Genomic DNA, 17,616 nt, shown 5'->3' on the forward strand with positions numbered 1-17,616 from the left:
TTTTGATTATGTCTTATCGTAATCTCTTATAAGATAAAGGATAAATAATTTTAACTAAAAAAAAATTACTGGTTTCACCCTATTCTTTATTGATTCTCAATTACTTGTATATTTTCCAATTTTCTCTCTATTTATTCCATTTTAGTTTGTTTTTCTGAAACTGCGTCTTCATTAAATCAATTCTTTATCTTTCATAAAATCTTTCATTTTTGAATCTCAAAAATCTTTTTTTAACTATTCTTTTATTATTCCAATGATCCCTACTGTGTTATTTTATTTTTATTAATTTATTTGCTCTTCAATTCTTTAATAGTTCTTTGATATTCATTACTCAATAACTATTCAATATTCAATATATCTTGCAATCTCACTCTTATCCTATCTCTTTTTGAATGAATTCGGTTCTTAAAATCAAAATACCTACAGTTATGTCTATTATATTATTTATTAATAGTAGTATACCAGTTTATAAGTACTCTTAGGATTGCTATGATAATTATTCACTTGATGTTGATATAATCTTATTGCAATATTGATTATCTTCAACCGAGCCAAAATTTCCTTTGCAATCCCCGTCACCGCTTCTCAAAATTCAATCCACCGGCTGAATTTCCTCCATTGTTTTGCGTGTTTTTTAAGTTTGTGACTGCATTACATTTAATTAGAGCCCTGTTTTAAATCACGTTTAGAAAAAATAGGGCTAATAATTACATTACTCAATATAGCACTACTCATTGTAGTATTGCCAATTACGTTTATATCCAGATTAAGTATATTTATTTACGCGTTTTATCGTTTATTTTATTTTATCTTCTTTCTTTTGATCCAAATTTTTGGCGTCTCGAATCTTATCCTTCTTGAAATTATCGCAATGACAAAAATTAATACTTTTATATTTGCCATTTGATACTTGGTAATTGGTATTTGCAAACAATCATAACCATAATCATAACCATAATTATAATCATAATTATAATCATATTCAACCATGGCTTGTATGTGTTTTCTTCTCTTTCCTAATTTTCTTTTCAATCTTGTTCTCTTTCTCGTTCTCTTTTGTATCCATTTTCCAGCTCTTCCATCTTACTAACACAATCAATTCAAGCTTATACATCCTATCAAACAAATTTTAGCAATAACAAAAACGACTATTCTAACCATGATGGCGGTAGTGGTGGTTTCAATGCCTCTCAATCAGCTCACTCAAACTCACAGTCAAAATCTTATGGAAAACTAACCATCACTCCAATAACTTTAAAACAACTAAACGAATCAGAACAAAAAGTCCCTGATGGCGAATATCTCATAAATAACATTGAACTATCCGTAATCTCAATCATTGGTATAATCAGAAACATAACTGATAACACCTCAAACCTAATCATTAAAATCGAAGATGGCACAGGCTCCTTTGAATTCAAAAAATGGCAAAACGATAATTCAGACTCAAATCCAAATTCTGATTTAAACAAACCTGACGATTTTCAAGTTGGAGAATACATTCATATAAATGGCACACTAAGAGATTTCAATTCAAAAAAAACTTTACAACACCCAATAATTAAAAAAATTGATGATTATAATCAAGTCCTATACCATTATTTAGAATGTTGCAAAGTTCATTTATCAGCTCAAAATAATGTTCATAATGAAAACGACTATAATCACAATAAAAATCTTAATAATGATAATTTATTCATATCAGACTCCCAAAATATCAACGATAACAGTCTGTCTCTCGATGATAGAGTTTATAATATAGTTCTACAAAATGTTTCTAGAATGCAAGAAGGTGTTCCAGTACAATATATTAGTCAACAATTGGGCGAACCCTTTGAAAAAATTTCAATGATATGCTCTAAATTAAGTGATGAAGGTAGAATTTTCAACGCTGATGACGATAGTTATTTAGCGGCATGAATTAATCTATAATTAATTAGCAAATACTAAATAATGTTAATTATTATTAATATATATGAATATATATATGGGGGGCGAATGAATAAAAGATTATACCTATTTACAAGCAAATTCCAATGTTATCTTATTTTTATTTCTTAGGAAGTAATTTTTTGTCTTCTCCAATTATATCATCGTCATTATTTTGATTTTGATTTTGAAAGTCTTCAGGAGTGTTTTTGGCATATTTGCCTAAAATACCCTTTAATCTTTCTGGGATATCTTCAAATGCCAAATCATTTGTCGTTGATGCAACTGATTCACCTTTCGCCTTTAAAATATCTTCAATCGTTATATGATCATCACCAAAGATCTTTAAATGGTCTGCGATAAGATGTCTATTATTGCAACCGGGGCACTCAATTAAAACTGTTCCTTTAGTATAAGCCTGTTTCGACATTACATGCGAGGATCTTGTGTTGCATTTTTTGCAAGTGAATGCAATCATTAACTCTTGGTTTGGCACTTTAAATTTCCTAATAGCTTTCTTGGAGCTATTTGCATTATTGTTATCATTTAATTTGAAAGTGGAAGATGAAAAGAATTTGTAGCCAAGTGCCAGTGATGGATATAAGTGAACATTGTTGAAAATTCTCCTGGGACAACTTCGAAGCACCCCTGGCAAGCAATATTTGGAAGATATGTAGTTGAAAACAGGTTTGAGATTCTTTGATAAGGCTTTTGACATCTTTGCTTTCTTTATTGAGGTTGAAGAATGGTTTTAGTTTAAATTCAGGCTGAAAAAAAATTCGATATAGAAACAGGAGAACCTCCCGATTCCAGCAGGTGATCCGTGCGCGGTTTCTGGAAAAATATCCCGATATCCCGTTTACTACAGGTATCTAGTGTCATAAAGTTCCATTAATTATTATAGAAGGTTTCAATTCATCTTTATCGTCTTTTGCTGCTTCTTCTGAGTCTTCTTCTGAGTCTTCTTCACTGCTGCTGTTCAGCAAGAGAGCGTCATTTTGGTGGTTGGTGTTGCCTAGTTCCCAAATGTCCATGCCCTTTTCTAGGTTTCTTCTTTCATCGTACTCGATCTGCAATTTCAATAGCCACTCGTTTTGAGCAGCCTCAACTTCTTCGCTATTGTTGCACTTTTTGTATATATCGAATAGCTCTTCATTTATTTTCAAGAAATTTAAACCATACGAGAAATTCTCCAACAATTTTTCTGCATACTGCAATTGATCGCAAATTGCAAAAGCTGCAGCCAATGCTTCCACACAATTTAGTTTCCACGGTTTTCCATAATTAACTGTATTAGCAGCTACTAGGTATGGTAGCAATCTTTCGTTTTTATTACTTGTGAATCTGCTAAAGGGGATCTCATCAATCTTTGCCCATGAGCACTCAATAACTGCAATGCCCTTTTCAAGCATGATGAATGTGTCCTCTTTTGAAATCAATTTTTTTCCATTCGAGGAAATGGCCAACCCAGAGAATCTTTGTCCAATTTTGAGACTTCTGATCAACCCTAATCTTTCCAATTTCTTACCAGAGCATCTTTTGGGATCACACTGGTTGAAATCCCACATTGCAATATTGACAGGAATGTCACTATTGACTGCTTTGTGAGTATGGCTCTTGTGTGAGCTGTTGTTGTGGTGTCCCTTCAGCTTGAAGTTGTTTCCTTTATTCTTGCTGCCCGATCTTGAATCATCTTTGCTTTTTTTTTTCCCCTTTGCCATGTCGACTGCCTCAGCAACACCACTGTTATCTCATCAATACTATCAAATTTTCCACTTTTATCCTCCATCCAAAAAGCTGGTTCAGATCCGAACATGTGCATGTGACTTAAACCGAACCCCGTAATTAAAATTTCCAAAAATTCTGTTTGGTGTGTTTGTGCTCTTTTTCAAACAAACTTTCAGAGACAAACCACAAATAAATTAGAGCTGAAAGGCCAAAGACTTAATAATATTTAATTAATGGTAGCAAAATTGCATGATTATTTTCTTTCAGAGCTCTTTCAAAGCTCTCAGTACACATCATGATAGTTTTGCTAAAATGCTTAATTAACGTTGATTTCCAATCCATTAATATGTACTTTTAAATCTTGTTTTTGAGTCTATAATGATCATTATCCATAGAATCCATCCCAAATTAGAAGTTAACACAGTTTTGTAGTTTTCTTATATTATGTTATAGAAATTATTCTTCTATTAAACTGTAGTGATTGGATTTGCCATAAATATTATGTTACCCAACCTGTTTTAAATATTATTAGTTGGTGATGAAGTCATTTTTGGCTCGGGATAAAGAGGACAAAAATTAGATTAATTCATAATTTTATTTCATGATTTTAGTTGACAACTATGATATATAACTGAAATTTATTATTTATGATTTTTAGTCTATTATTTTTAAAAGGCTTATGTTTAATTAATTGTGTTTGAATTATTATAATATATTACAATACATTTAAATTATTTCTTTTATTCTTTTATCTTTCCTTACTTTATATTATCTTTTTTACCTGTTTTTTTTGTTATTTTTTTATTTCCTGTTTTGTTTTTCACAATTAATCAGAAGATATTATCATTTGTGACATTCGTAATTCATTTTTTCTTATTTTTTTTATTTATTTTTTTTTACTTTTATCAACATATTTTAAACTAGCTTTTTTTATTTTTAAAAGTATTTGGCATGGTTTTATGAATTCTCTGTAATCTTGGAATTCTTGATAATCTACTGTTTTTGATTTTATTGGTAGAATTTGTGTTGGGTATCGGATTAGCATTAGCATTGGTACCTAAAGCAGTCGTTTTATTGTTTTTTATTGGAATTGGTCTTGCTGGTCTGATAGGTTTTTTAAATAAATCGTCATCGTTTTTTTTATTATTTTTGTTGTACATATTCCTCCTGTTATTATTATCATTGAAATTATTAACATTTTTAGTAGCAGTATTAAAAATACTGTTTCTTTTATTATTACTGTTACTGTTACTGTTATTATTATTATTATTTGTTTTTTTGTTTCCCAAATTCTCAGCATAATTCAATGGATTTTCAATGAACGATTCAGTGCTTCCACTTAAAATGCTTTCATTTATTGAATCATTGTCGTTATCGTGTTCAATATTGAACTTATTCATCTCCAAATTACTCATTATCTTATCATTGAAAAACAATCCTGAATCTTTGCCTAGTTCTTTCTCCAAGAGCTCGACTTTGTATCTTAAATCATTGATTTTATAATCAAGCTCTATGCTTTTATTCAACTGATTGAAGTTATCCAAGATGGGTGATTCAGGAAAATTCACACACCAAGCATTCAACTTGAGCCCATAGAGAAAACTCGAAAACGACTCATTAAAATTCGCAATGTTTTCATGAATTCTTTGCAAATTTTGCATGTTCAAGTCTAAATCGGTTAATGAATCAGACAATTCAGTTATCAAGGGCAACGATTCTTTCTCCAATTCAGTTGCTTCAGTGGAATATGCTCTGTTGCCATTGCTGCCAGTCTTGTCCACAGCACTCGAGCTGTTGGGCACATTCAAGCCAATGTCATTGCTGTTTCTGTTGAGATTGTAATTGCTCTCGTAGCCACCTCCATTGATCGCATCAAGATCAATCTTGTTGTAGATCTTGCTCAATCGAGGACTCAACGATGAGCCTCGCGATAGTCTGTGAGGAGTGTGAGGTGTTGTCAACTTCTTTGTCATCTCCAACTATAGTTGTTCAGCTTTAGTTGTTTAGCTCTTGTAGGGGGAAGCTCTCTTCAAAGACACCAATAGCTAATACAACAGAATTGTTTATCTTCTGAATCCCCAAACAAAACCGGATTTCGGCGATTGAAACTCAAAGCTCTGATTTCTTCTCAACTTTGCACTCTTCAAAGAACCAACTCAGAAAGAACAAGAAGATGTTCAGACCCAGCAACACACTCACAGCAGGCACTTTACTCTTGAGACACTCTTCTGTTTCTCCAAACCTCGTCTCCAGGGGCATCTGCTCAGGTTTCACAGCCCTTCACTCTGCTGAAGCAGCTCGTCTTCACAACAACCTTAACCACAGGCTTGTTCGAACATATGTCACCTCCAACTTCGATTGGAAGCCCATCAAGACCAAAAACATTGATGCAATGAAGGGTGACACTCACGAGCAGAAACAAAAGGGCCAATTTGGCCAGAGAGTGGTGCTATCGCTATTGATTTTGATGCCAATCATTTCCTTTTACTTGGGGACATGGCAATTGAAGAGACTCTCCTGGAAAACAGACTTGATTTCTAAGGGAGAAGACAGACTCACCTATCCTCCAGTACCCTTGCCAAAGGACATTGACCAAAGCATCACCAAGGACAACGAGTTCAGAAAGTTCTACGTTAAAGGCCATTTCAAGAATGAAAACGAATTTTTTGTTGGACCCAGAACCAGAAATGGTGAGAGTGGTTTCATGGTTTTCACTCCCTTTGAAAGATCTGATGGTGGCGAGCCATTGCTCATTGAAAGAGGTTGGATTGCAAAAGACAGAGTCGACCCAAGATCAAGATCACTACGACACCTATCATTGCCAGAGGGTGAAGTGACTGTCGTTGTTTTGGTGAGAGAAATTGAGAAAAAGAGCTCTCTAGTTTACGACCATGATCCCAGCTCCAGACTATACTATCATCCTGAGATCGAAGATATGGCCAGAAGAACAGGCTGCAAACCAGTTTACTTGCAAGCTGCTATTGACATGAAAGATAAACCACTTCCCCCAAAGCAACCAGAACCTGAAGCCAAAGAATCCAAGTCATCGTGGGCTCTATGGGGAAAGAAGAATACCCCAGAAAACACTCCAAGCAAAATCGAACAACAACATCAGCTCGAACCAGACTATGAGTTCGCTCCTCGAGAATTCATTGATGCTGGTGTTCCAATTGGTAGAACTCTAGCTGTTAATGTCAGAAACAACCATTTGCAATATCTCATAACTTGGTACAGTCTAAGTTTGATTTCCTCAGTATTGCTAATAGTCGTGTTGAAAAATGATAAGAACCTCAATCCAATTCAAGCCAAATTGAAGCATGCCAAAAGATTTCAATAAACGTTGTCTTCCATTAATATTTCCAAGATATCACTTAAATTGCACAAAAATATCCTTCTTTTTTTATTGTTAATAGCAAAATAATGTAAATAATCTTTTATGTCTTTATTTAATACCCAATGTAATTTATATATAACATATTATATAATATAAAAACAATGACCAAATATAATAAAAAATGAATAAAATGAATTAAGAATATAATTAATAAATCATAAATCTAACAATCGCACTTTTACATCAACGTTGTTCTCCCTCCTATGCTATTACTAGCTGATCCATCTGGCATGTTCCCATCTCTTTCCGATAAGAATTCTTTGTAAATAGCTTCAAGTTTCTGTCTTTCGCTCAGCAAAACACTGGGCTTGGTTTCTTCCAAGGCTGATTCAAAATCTTTGATCTTAATTGTAATTGATAATTTGCCTTTTTTGTGTTTATTATCATCAGAAGCTGGTCGCTTTCCCTGGGTTCTGTTCAAATTATTAAATAGCGGTTCAATGCTTCTTAAAATTTCAATTCTCTCTTTTGTCTGGAGAGGATTTTCATTATTGTTCAACTTGTTCAAACTAATTTGAAAAAAATCAAATGCAGTACTTCTACTATCAGAACGTTTATTCTCACTGCTGCTCGCCTCTTCTTTCTCCTTTTCATCATTTTCCAATTTTCTGTGCACAGCTTTCAAATATGCATTATAACCTAAAGCTTGCAAATCGGCACCAGAAAATCCTTCTGTTTTCTCAGATATACGGTCCAATTCAACACCACCCTCAAGATCCATTTTGTTTGTGATGGATCTCAAAATATCCAACCTATCTTCAAAGTCTGGCATGTTACAAAGAACACTCTTGTCCAATCTTCCAGGCCTTAGCAACGCAGAATCAATTAAATCAGGTCTGCTGGTGGCTGCTAGAACATAGACACCATCCAATCCCTCTGCACCATCCATTTGAGTTAGCAACTGATTAACCACTCTATCCGTTACACCAGTAGAATCATGTCCTCTCTTGGGAGCAATGGAATCAAACTCATCAAAAAACAAGATACAGGGCTTTGCGGCTGACGCTCTTTCAAACAACTCTCGAACAGTTTGTTCTGATGCACCGATGTACTTGTTTAATATCTCTGGACCTTTTATAGAAATAAAATTCAATCCACATTGACTTGCGACAGCAGACGCCAACAAGGTCTTCCCACATCCAGGATACCCATATAATAAAATACCCGATCTCAATCTTAATGGGCAAGATTTAAAAATTGGCGCGTATCTTGTAGGCCATTCTAGGGTTTCTAGCAACACTGATTTCACTGTCTTTAACCCCCCAATATCATTCCAACTTGTTGAAGATTTTTGCAATTGGATTCCTCTTAATCCCGAGGGAGTAAACCCCTCCAAGGCTTTCTTAAAATGATTATCTGTAATTGTATATTTGTTCTTTAGATTGTTATTTGAATTAGTTTTTAAATCGCCATTTAAAGTCCCACTTGGATTTCCATTAATATTTTTATACGAAAAACCTTCTGAATATTCATTTGGTTTATTACTATAGCCGTTAGTAAACCCATTAGTAAAACTATTAGTGAGGCTGTTAGATTTAGTGTTGACAAAAGCATCTTTATCGTTATAGTTATTACTGTAATCACTTTTGTAATCGGAGTCAATATCTGATTCATCATCAGAATCAGTATCAGTCAAGTCAATTCCTAAATCATTTTCCAAAGATTCGTAAATAATTTCATGATATGCTCTATCGATCAAGACTTTCAAATCTGTAGGCAAGTAACCTTCAGTTTCATTAACTAAATCATTCAAATTGAATTCTTTTTCATTTTTGGTAATCTTGAACTTTTCTAGATAATAATCTATTATTAAAGTTCGTTGTTCTTTATTTGGAGGCGAAATTGAAACAATATCATCGATAACATTATTTAATAAACCATTAAGATTATCCTTTGAATTATTTGTTAAAATAATTTTAATTTTGTTGTTAATGTTTAAATCCTTTAATTGGTTTTCAAGAATTAACAAGACATTGTTAGTGAAATATTCAGTTAGTTGTCTTGATAGTGAATTGTCCATGTTGTCCATTTCTTTAGTAAAAATTGAATTTATGTTTTCAAGAATTAGCACAGAAGGTGAATACCAAGTGATGTATTTGAATATTTGAGAAAATTTCTTTTTCATCGTGTCAAAGTTATCATTTGATAATTCTTCGCAATTTAGCGAAAAGATTTTATACAATGATTCATTAAAGATTTGTTTTTTCAAGTGGTTGATTAGTAGAGTCTTTCCAGAACCAGATGCACCAGATAATAAAAGAATATTCAAATCATGGTACAAGAAGTCTATTAATTTTTCGGATAAATCTTTCATTCCGATTAGTTTATCATCCACGTTTTCGTTATCAGTATTTGAGTTTGAGTTAAAATCCACAGTGTTTGAATTAGTTGAAAAGACGAATTTATGGTCAAAATTATTTGGATTAAATTTTGGGATGGAAGAAACTGGGATCAAGATGTCATTGGATAGTTTGATGTTTAGATCTTTAAAACTTTCAGAAATGAACCAGCTATTGTAACTAAGGGAGTTTTGATTTAAAGAAAATTCAATGATTCCACCATTTGGGAGTATTGATTGACTAATGGCCGGAATTCTAGAGTAATTAGTTAAACAGTTTGAGTCAAAAAACTTGATTTTATTTAGATGGGAAAGAATGAGATTTAGTTCATTTTTTCTCTGGTCATTATTCTGGAGTTTATTTGATAAAACTAAATCATTATTGTTAGTAGAGGTGGAAGTGGAAGCATTAGAAGGTGAAGTTGTGATAATGAAAGAATGAATTATTAAATCTTTTGGTTTCTTGCTCAATGGCGCTAATAGTTGATTTGTTGAAGATATTGATTCGATTAGTATCAAATGACCCACTGAGTTTGAAATGCCTAATGATATTGATAGCAATTCGGATAATGCTATGTGATTGGATGGGATATTTGGATTGTGCAACAATTGACAAACGATTTTCTTTGAAGGTTTTATATTTGAAGTGTCATTATTATTAGAATTTGAGATGGAATTTGTATTTGTATTGAATGAAGAAACAGAAGCAGATCTTGAATTTTTATTTGATCTTCTTTCGGAGCGAGTGGTATTTTGATTAGTCTGATTATGATTAGAGACTATTGATAGATTTATGGGCTGAGGACCAGTTACTACAGAGACATAGACATGAGTTGGGGTATTTAAGTTATTTATATTTTCATTAAAATTGATATAAACATTGAATTTGTTATCGTTGGTAGTGGAATCATTAGTGGAATTGGGTTTCAACGACGGTAAATTGTGTGGTAAGGATATGCTTCTTAATACAATAGAGGGAATATTTTCATAATAGATTTTTTTTATGCTTGAATTTGATCTGGTAGATTTTAGATTTTTTTTTGGATTTGAATTTGACCTTACTTTGGGAGATATTATAATTTCGCAGTCTGGAGAGATTTTTGCGTAGTCCAAGGGTCTTTTCAAGACTGGATCAGTTTTTATGATTTTTAATTTGGCAAAAGTAGTTGAAGTAGGATAGACTATGAGAATTTGGTTTAATTTTACTGTTCTTGTTTGGTTTAGTAAATGGTTTTCCAAGTAGGTTGCATGCAATTCGACTAATTCCCAATCTGAGGACGATAAGGGTTCTAGAAAGATTTTGAATACGGTTTTGTAGTTTAATTTGATTGATAATTTGATCTTTGAATTTTCGAGCAAGCCAATTGAGTTTGCGAAAAATGGATCAATTTCGATGGAGTTAGTAGGAGGGCCATTTGTTGAAGAAGAGGAGATTGGAGGGCTTGAGGTGATACCAGTCCAGCCAGTGTAGGCGTACTGGATTCTTTTAGACAATTTGTTCTTCCAAGCTAGTTCCACAATGACATTTTGGACATTGATGTTGGCACTGTAAAGCAACGAAACGAGATTTGAGGGCAAGTTGATGAGGTTATTTCTCAAGGAGGTGAACAGGACCAGCACATCGACGTTTTCCATTCTGAAAGTGGTTTAGATATTAAGTGTGGCTGCAGCAGCAGAGGCTGTCTTGTGAAATGGCAATGGGGCAATATATAGCTGAATTATCTGAGGTGAATTACCTGAGGTGATTTGAGTCGATGAAACAGCATTTTTTTTGATTATAAGAGCCTGCAAATTGGGAAAAGAAGAGCGGGCGGAAGCGGACGGGAGTGGTCCGGGCTTAACTACTGGAAAGCGATGGAAGGAAGACAGAGAAGAGAAGGAAGAGAGGGAAGAAAGGGAAGAGAAGAAGTTGGGCAGAAGAGAGGAAGATGGCGATACAGTACATATTGGTGATGAACAGACAGGGCAAGATCCGGATAGCCAAGTGGTACGACAACAAGATCAGCGATGACGAGAAGTTCAAGATGAAGACAGATATCCACAAGTTGATAAGCAGTCGAGACTTCAAGAACCAGTCGAATTTTGTGGAATTTCAGAACAACAAGATCATCTACCGGAGATATGCTGGGCTCTTCTTCATATTTGTTGTTGAGATGACAGACAACGAGTTGGTCATCTTGGAGAGCATCCACTTGTTTGTGGAGGTGTTGGATATGTTTTTTGGGGACGTTTGCGAGCTAGACTTGGTGTTCAACTTTTATAAGGTGTATGGTATACTTGATGAGATGTTTCTAGGTGGTGAGATTGAGGAAACATCGAAGGAAATCATAATTAATCGGATAAAGTACTGTGAAAAGTTGGATTGAGTCGTGATCAGGATAGGTAAAGAATAACAAAGGGTGTTTATTTTATTTAAATATGATGTAATTCTTCAATTGGATTTTCCAACAAGTGGTCCATAGCTGATTTAATTTCGTTTTCAACTTGAGATATGTTTTTGTTCTCAATATCAATTTTAATAAATTCATGTTTCTTCACCAAACGACCGCTGTCACTATCGGTGAATATAACTTGATTGAATATATCGTAAACCTTTTGTTGGAATTCTAGTAACTCGTATTTCTCTAGTCCGTAATCGTCTCTCTTTTGGATTTCATTAAAGTAGTTTTTATTGTTAAAATTTAGAAAAAAAATGAAATCCGGTTTAATCAAATTTTTATCGCAGTTTAAACACCAATCAAAATCCAAACCCTTTGCCATTGAATAAGAGATGCCAGAGTAGATGTAACGATCTAGAATTAAATTAACTCCATGATTCAATTGGCTGGTCATGTAGTCCTTTAGTTCCCATCTATTTGCAGAGAATAGTAAATGGATTGACTCATCATTTAGTTTTGTTTCTTTATTGGATAGATAAGAGTTGATGAGTTTCCCAATATTCGTAGATCTGTCAGGAAATTTGAGAATTTCAACCTTTCTATTCAAATTTAAAAAATGTTGATATAATAACTGGACCTGAGTAGATTTACCTGTTCTATCCAATCCCTCAATAACAATTAGCAATCCTCTTTGCGATGTCATTTATTGAATCTATTATCGATATATTATCAATATCTTTTTGGTGAATTATATGATCCAAATTATCAAAACAGCCAATTCAAATAAAAACAATACTGCTGTGTAGGCCAATAGTATGGGTTGCATGTCTATGTGCACATCATACATATGTATACATATTGAATTTTCACTGCAACGGTTCTCACTCTCCAGCAAATAAAAACGTGCGAAAAACCAATCAGTGTGAAAGACTCAGCTTTTCAAACTGGGAAAATAATCAAGGATGAGGCTTACCCGGCAGGATTTCTTCTAAACAGCCAATCACCGGCCAGGAAATGCTTATTATATTTATTTTCAAGAGCAGAACGACATGTGACCCTTGAAAAGAGCGAAATTTGTTAGAAATCTAGTGGATTAATATTGGATAAAGAAAGCAGAGTAGTGAAAATAGTTAAAATATCGAGAATAATCAAGTAATTTTAAATAAATTAATCAACTAATCTGCTAAACTTCATATTCATAAATCCATATTCTTATCTGTATTTCTTTCTCTGATCAGTATCATACCAACATCACATAATATCATAATATAATAATATAATTTAATTTAATAATTTAATAATTTAATCTAATCTAATATAGTACAACACAATACAATATCACAATATCACAATGTCTTCCTTGATTTTCAGATCATTTAAAAATGGGTTAATTAATAAACCATTAAGCTTGAACTCTCAATTGAGGTTGTTATCTACCACTACAAGAAATTTAAAATCCACATATAACACACCTGATTTCAGTGACTATCTTAAACAAGGTAAGAGCAGCGACAAATCGAGAGTTTTCACATATTTCATGGTTGGATCTTTGGGATTGTTATCAACTGCCGGAGCCAAATCTACTGTTGAAACGTTTTTAAAATCTTTATCAGCCTCAGCTGATATTTTAGCCATGGCTAAAGTTGAAGTTAAATTATCGTCAATTCCTGAAGGTAAAAACGTTGTTGTTAAATGGCAAGGTAAGCCAGTTTTCATTAGACATCGTACACCAGATGAAATTGCAGAAGCTAATACAGTTGAAATTTCATCGTTAAGAGATCCACAAGCTGATAGTGATAGAGCGCAAAATCCGGAATGGTTAGTTATGTTGGGTATTTGTACTCATTTGGGATGTGTGCCAATTGGAGAAGCAGGAGATTTTGGAGGATGGTTTTGTCCATGCCATGGTTCTCATTATGATATTTCAGGTAGAATTAGAAAGGGACCAGCACCACTTAATTTAGAAGTTCCACAGTATGAATTTGCAGATGAAGAAACATTAATTGTTGGTTAGTTGGTTTGCAATGAAGTGGTGGAATAGTGAAGTTAAGTTAAGTTATTACACTACTTGATGGAATAATTAAATAATTAATTGAATATACAGTATATATATAATTTTTATGAATATATTATGTTTAAAAACAATAAAAACTCCTAAAAACAATAAAAACAATAAAAATAGTAAAAATGTATGCTAGTTTAAATTATCAATTAATTAATTTTTGATTTCAATTTGGATCATTGATACAAAGAGATTATATCCAAGGTTGAAATGCTTTGCTAATACGGATGAGATTTGATAATGCGGATTGTGCGGATGATGCCGGACGATGCCGAACGAAATATTAACGCTGGATAAAGAATGGGTATTGGATGGCGAACAGGACAGAAACGGGTTTTGGTTCGTCAAGAGACGACAATTCATGCTAAGAAGAGAGATGCTATTGTTCGCTGCACGATTAAGTCATCGTGGTAATAGGTCTTGAAGAACAGGAAATCATGACAAATCTAGCGATTGATAGAGTTGTAATGAGGTAACATTTAAGGGATTGTATATATAGTCATGGGATTATTTTTATATTTACGGTTTCCAGTCGCAAAGAGGTGTGTATTTATAGACAAGTTTCCAATTTGTTGCTGTAAACAAATATGTAATACAATTGTAGTGTAATTGTATTACAATGTGTAATTTCATGGTAATGGTGTGATACAGTTTAGTTTCGGAATAAATTTAGGTGCGAGATATTTGCAACATAGCGATCTCCCAATTGGAACACTTTATGTGTGAATTGGATTGTGCTGCTGTATTGAATTCGTAATTGAATTCGGTAATAATAATAAATAATAATTAGAAACAACAAAATACATGGAAATTGCTTAAATTCTGAATCATCAATTAATTTACTGCTTTTTCTTGTCTGAGACTTGCAGGGTAACGTCTGTTCCGAACGAAAGGTCCAAAGAAGCAATAGCGCTCACGTGTTGAGTAATTAAGCACGCTGCAATGTTTTCAAGCAATCTGATAGTTGTATTGAAGTGTACTGGTTTGGGAATAGCGTGGACAATTGTTGGAGGAAAACAGAACAGTTGAAGGAAAGCAAGTTGGTGTGGAGAAATAAGATTTTTTTCTACTGAAAGGAAAGCGATTTCTTGATTTGTTTGTTATTCGTGTAGAAAACGAACGGAAGGATTTGAGTGGCTGGGGGTTACCCGGGGTCGAGGGGTTTTTGAATTCAAGCTCAGGTGTTGGGAAGGGCACAAGTATTAATGGAGAAAGAACAAAAGTAATAGGAGACGTAGTGAAATGAGATAGAATACAATAAAGTATAGCGAAATGGAATGGAGTGTAGTGAAGTATAATGAAATAAAATAAAATAAAATAAAATAAAATAAAATTAAAAAAACAACTAAATGAAACTAAATAGTGTGGAAAGAGGAAGGTGAATTGTGAATTGTAAACAGATTTCTTGTTAACAGAATTTACCTGTTTAACTCTGTTTTATGTTTTTATTTTGTTTGTATTTAGCATTTAGCATTTAGTATTTAGCATTTTGTATTTTGTATTTTATATCCAAACATATCGAAATAGAGAGAACGAGAGAAAGAGCAGAAAAAGGAAAAGACAAGCAAGGAGAAACACAATGAAACATAGTGGAATATAATAAAATGTAATAAAATAAACAGACATTTGATGTTTAGCGATTGATGTTTTTGTTTTTGTTTTAGTTTTATAAGATTGGCACCAAATCAGACAAAAAATTGAAAAGTTTTAGAATTTTTGGATCAGCAAATCCATAAACGAATGTCTGAATTGTATTAACTAAAAAGGTCTCAAAGTTTAAAAAAGTTGGCTAACTGGAGCAAGTCAGAGAGTCTTGAAAACTGCATCCAGTTAAAGAAACCAAAATCAAAGGGTGATTTCAAATCAGAGCACATGAACATTTTCAGGCTCGGTATTGGGCCTATTCAAGGTCTGAAAGCGATTCGAGCGAAGCTAGAGCACATAGAGTGAGCAGCCAAAGTTCAGGGAACTGAAAAGCGATTGAAGATGGGTTTGAATGCTATGAACTGGAGCAAATTGTCAGGTCTGAGATGGAAATGAGAAATGCTTGATTTTGAATTTTAAATTCTCTTAGAAATTCAGAAAATCGCGCGCGGAGAGCGAAAACCGGAAGAAAAATCCTGGTTTCAGAGAAAAGAAAGAGAAGAGGGAGAAGAAGAGAAAGAGAGGGACATGGGGAAGAGAAGACGAGGGAGAGGAGGGAGAGGAGGGAGAAGAAGAGGAAGAAGAGGAAGAAGAGGGAGCAGCAGCAAAGTTGGAACTGGAATTGGGCCAGGAAACTGAATCTGAGTCTCACAATCACCCCATCAGTTTGCTGCGATTCTTTAATACCACTCTTTAATACCACTCTTTAATACCACTATCTATCCTCGTTCAATATCATCCACTACCACTATCTCCAAACCTCCATTAACCACTGATCAATATCAAGCTATGGAGCAGGGAAGGAGTCGCTGTTGATGCCCTGGATGCACTCACTACGTAATTCTCTCCAGTAGTTGTGGGCTGGAAAAGGTTTAAAGTGTGCATGTTCACAGTTGGCTTCACCTGCGTTGGTTTTGTTGAATTGTTTGAATTGTTTGAATTGAAAGCCCAGTCTTGGAATGGTTTGCAAAACTTTTCTGCCTTTTTTCTGTTCCCTTCTCACTATAAATCAACCTTCTTTCCTGATCCTTTTCCTCATCTTTCTCTCCTGCTCTTGTTATTCTCCCACTTTTTTTCCCTCTCACCAGTCTCATCCCAGTATATATTATAATTTATATTATAATTTATTATTGATTTTATCAATAATTTATTATATATTTTATTTTAATTATACTGTTTTGCTCCCGATTTCCATCCGATTGTACCAAACAATTCCAGTTCTCCCATACCTCATAAATTTAATGTATTTTAACCAACTCTCCAAATTCTGCAACTTCAACTTCAACTTCAACTTCAACTTCATTCTCACTCTCATACTCTCATACTCTTTGATCCTGCTTCTCTTCTTCTCTATTTTACACAACCAAATCTCAATCAATTACGAACCCCAATAACATCTATCTTTCTTTTTTTCTTTCTTTCTCCTTATCTGCTTCCACACTTACACCGCTACTATACCTATATCTATACTTATATTTATATCTCTACTTATATCTCTCAGTTTATGAAATTAAACAAAATGTTTTCCAAAAATCAACAATTGCCTCCTTTTTTCGATGAAAAGACTGATTATCTTCGTCGTTGTAATGTTCGTCGTCAACAAAATGCCCAAGCTCCTTCTGCTGCTCCAATCAATTACAATCATCCTAATGGTAATCCTTCAATTCGTTTTGATATCCCCCATAAATAATTAGCTCCTCCCAATTATCTCTAGATATCTTTAAACACAAATTTAATTCAAAATTTTCTTCTTATTCTTACTCTTGTTTTGTTATCATCTTACTTTTTTTTGTTTTTTTTATCTTTTGATTTTTTTCCAAAAAAAAGAAATCTTCTTTTCTCTACATCGTCGCTAATCTTTTTTTTTTATTTATTTGTTATAATCCTTTTTTTTTTGTTTATCCCTTTTTCTTTTCTTTCTTTTGCATTGTACTCTTGTTTTTTTTATCTCTATATATCTGTTTTATTAGCTCTTATTACTACTACTACTACTACTACTACTACTACTACTACTACTAGGTTTAGGTTTCATGGTTTGATTTTACCCTTAAAAAAGAAAATTCTATTAAATTATCACAATAAAAATAAAATAAAATAAAATAAAATAAAATAAGAATGAAAATAGTCTCAAAAAAAAGCAAAA

General features: G+C 33.3%; 10 protein-coding genes across 10 annotated transcripts; 6 read left to right on the forward strand and 4 right to left on the reverse strand.

Annotated features, from left to right (window-relative positions):
* Positions 1 to 988: 988 nt before the first annotated feature.
* Positions 989 to 1,920, forward strand: RFA2 (Rfa2p; the record flags this gene model as incomplete). The annotated part of the gene is made up of 2 exons (XM_020194986.1): positions 989 to 995; positions 1,106 to 1,920. 2 exons carry the CDS (start codon positions 989 to 991, stop codon positions 1,918 to 1,920), a joined length of 822 nt encoding a protein of 273 aa, XP_020046346.1.
* A 181-nt stretch (positions 1,921 to 2,101) lies between these two features.
* ZIM17 (Zim17p) lies at positions 2,102 to 2,500 on the reverse strand (the record flags this gene model as incomplete). The annotated part of the gene is made up of 1 exon (XM_020189766.1): positions 2,102 to 2,500. A coding segment is annotated over one exon (399 nt), but the record flags the coding sequence as incomplete, so codon positions are not given.
* A 227-nt stretch (positions 2,501 to 2,727) lies between these two features.
* Positions 2,728 to 4,114, reverse strand: TSR3 (ribosome biogenesis protein TSR3). The gene has a single exon (XM_020189350.1). It carries the CDS (start codon positions 3,648 to 3,650, stop codon positions 2,808 to 2,810), a length of 843 nt encoding a protein of 280 aa, XP_020046348.1. The 5' UTR covers positions 3,651 to 4,114; the 3' UTR covers positions 2,728 to 2,807.
* A 1,461-nt stretch (positions 4,115 to 5,575) lies between these two features.
* SHY1 (cytochrome oxidase assembly protein SHY1) lies at positions 5,576 to 6,994 on the forward strand (the record flags this gene model as incomplete). Its single annotated transcript, XM_020194629.1, has 2 exons — positions 5,576 to 5,601; positions 5,983 to 6,994. The coding sequence occupies 2 exons, from the start codon at positions 5,576 to 5,578 to the stop codon at positions 6,992 to 6,994; spliced, it is 1,038 nt and encodes a 345-aa protein (XP_020046349.1).
* Positions 6,995 to 7,229: 235 nt separating this feature from the next.
* PEX1 (AAA family ATPase peroxin 1) lies at positions 7,230 to 11,024 on the reverse strand (the record flags this gene model as incomplete). Its single annotated transcript, XM_020190688.1, has 3 exons — positions 7,230 to 8,407; positions 8,636 to 10,013; positions 10,092 to 11,024. 3 exons carry the CDS (start codon positions 11,022 to 11,024, stop codon positions 7,230 to 7,232), a joined length of 3,489 nt encoding a protein of 1,162 aa, XP_020046350.1.
* Positions 11,025 to 11,317: 293 nt separating this feature from the next.
* Positions 11,318 to 11,755, forward strand: APS2 (Aps2p; the record flags this gene model as incomplete). Its single annotated transcript, XM_020190674.1, has 1 exon — positions 11,318 to 11,755. One exon carries the CDS (start codon positions 11,318 to 11,320, stop codon positions 11,753 to 11,755), a length of 438 nt encoding a protein of 145 aa, XP_020046351.1.
* Positions 11,756 to 11,801: 46 nt separating this feature from the next.
* Positions 11,802 to 12,470, reverse strand: CDC8 (bifunctional thymidylate/uridylate kinase; the record flags this gene model as incomplete). The annotated part of the gene is made up of 1 exon (XM_020194989.1): positions 11,802 to 12,470. One exon carries the CDS (start codon positions 12,468 to 12,470, stop codon positions 11,802 to 11,804), a length of 669 nt encoding a protein of 222 aa, XP_020046352.1.
* A 385-nt stretch (positions 12,471 to 12,855) lies between these two features.
* Positions 12,856 to 13,945, forward strand: RIP1 (ubiquinol--cytochrome-c reductase catalytic subunit RIP1). Its single transcript, XM_020193525.1, has one exon. The coding sequence runs from the start codon at positions 13,119 to 13,121 to the stop codon at positions 13,779 to 13,781; it is 663 nt and encodes a 220-aa protein (XP_020046353.1). The 5' UTR covers positions 12,856 to 13,118; the 3' UTR covers positions 13,782 to 13,945.
* Positions 13,946 to 14,028: 83 nt separating this feature from the next.
* ASCRUDRAFT_76571 (uncharacterized protein) lies at positions 14,029 to 14,301 on the forward strand. The gene has a single exon (XM_020193526.1). The coding sequence runs from the start codon at positions 14,098 to 14,100 to the stop codon at positions 14,251 to 14,253; it is 156 nt and encodes a 51-aa protein (XP_020046354.1). The 5' UTR covers positions 14,029 to 14,097; the 3' UTR covers positions 14,254 to 14,301.
* A 2,691-nt stretch (positions 14,302 to 16,992) lies between these two features.
* Positions 16,993 to 17,571, forward strand: ASCRUDRAFT_8825 (uncharacterized protein; the record flags this gene model as incomplete). Its single annotated transcript, XM_020194990.1, has 2 exons — positions 16,993 to 17,140; positions 17,444 to 17,571. 2 exons carry the CDS (start codon positions 16,993 to 16,995, stop codon positions 17,569 to 17,571), a joined length of 276 nt encoding a protein of 91 aa, XP_020046355.1.
* Positions 17,572 to 17,616: the final 45 nt, after the last annotated feature.

This window comes from Ascoidea rubescens (assembly GCF_001661345.1).
Source record: "Ascoidea rubescens DSM 1968 unplaced genomic scaffold ASCRUscaffold_9, whole genome shotgun sequence".
In the NCBI taxonomy this organism is placed as follows: domain Eukaryota; kingdom Fungi; phylum Ascomycota; class Saccharomycetes; order Ascoideales; family Ascoideaceae; genus Ascoidea; species Ascoidea rubescens.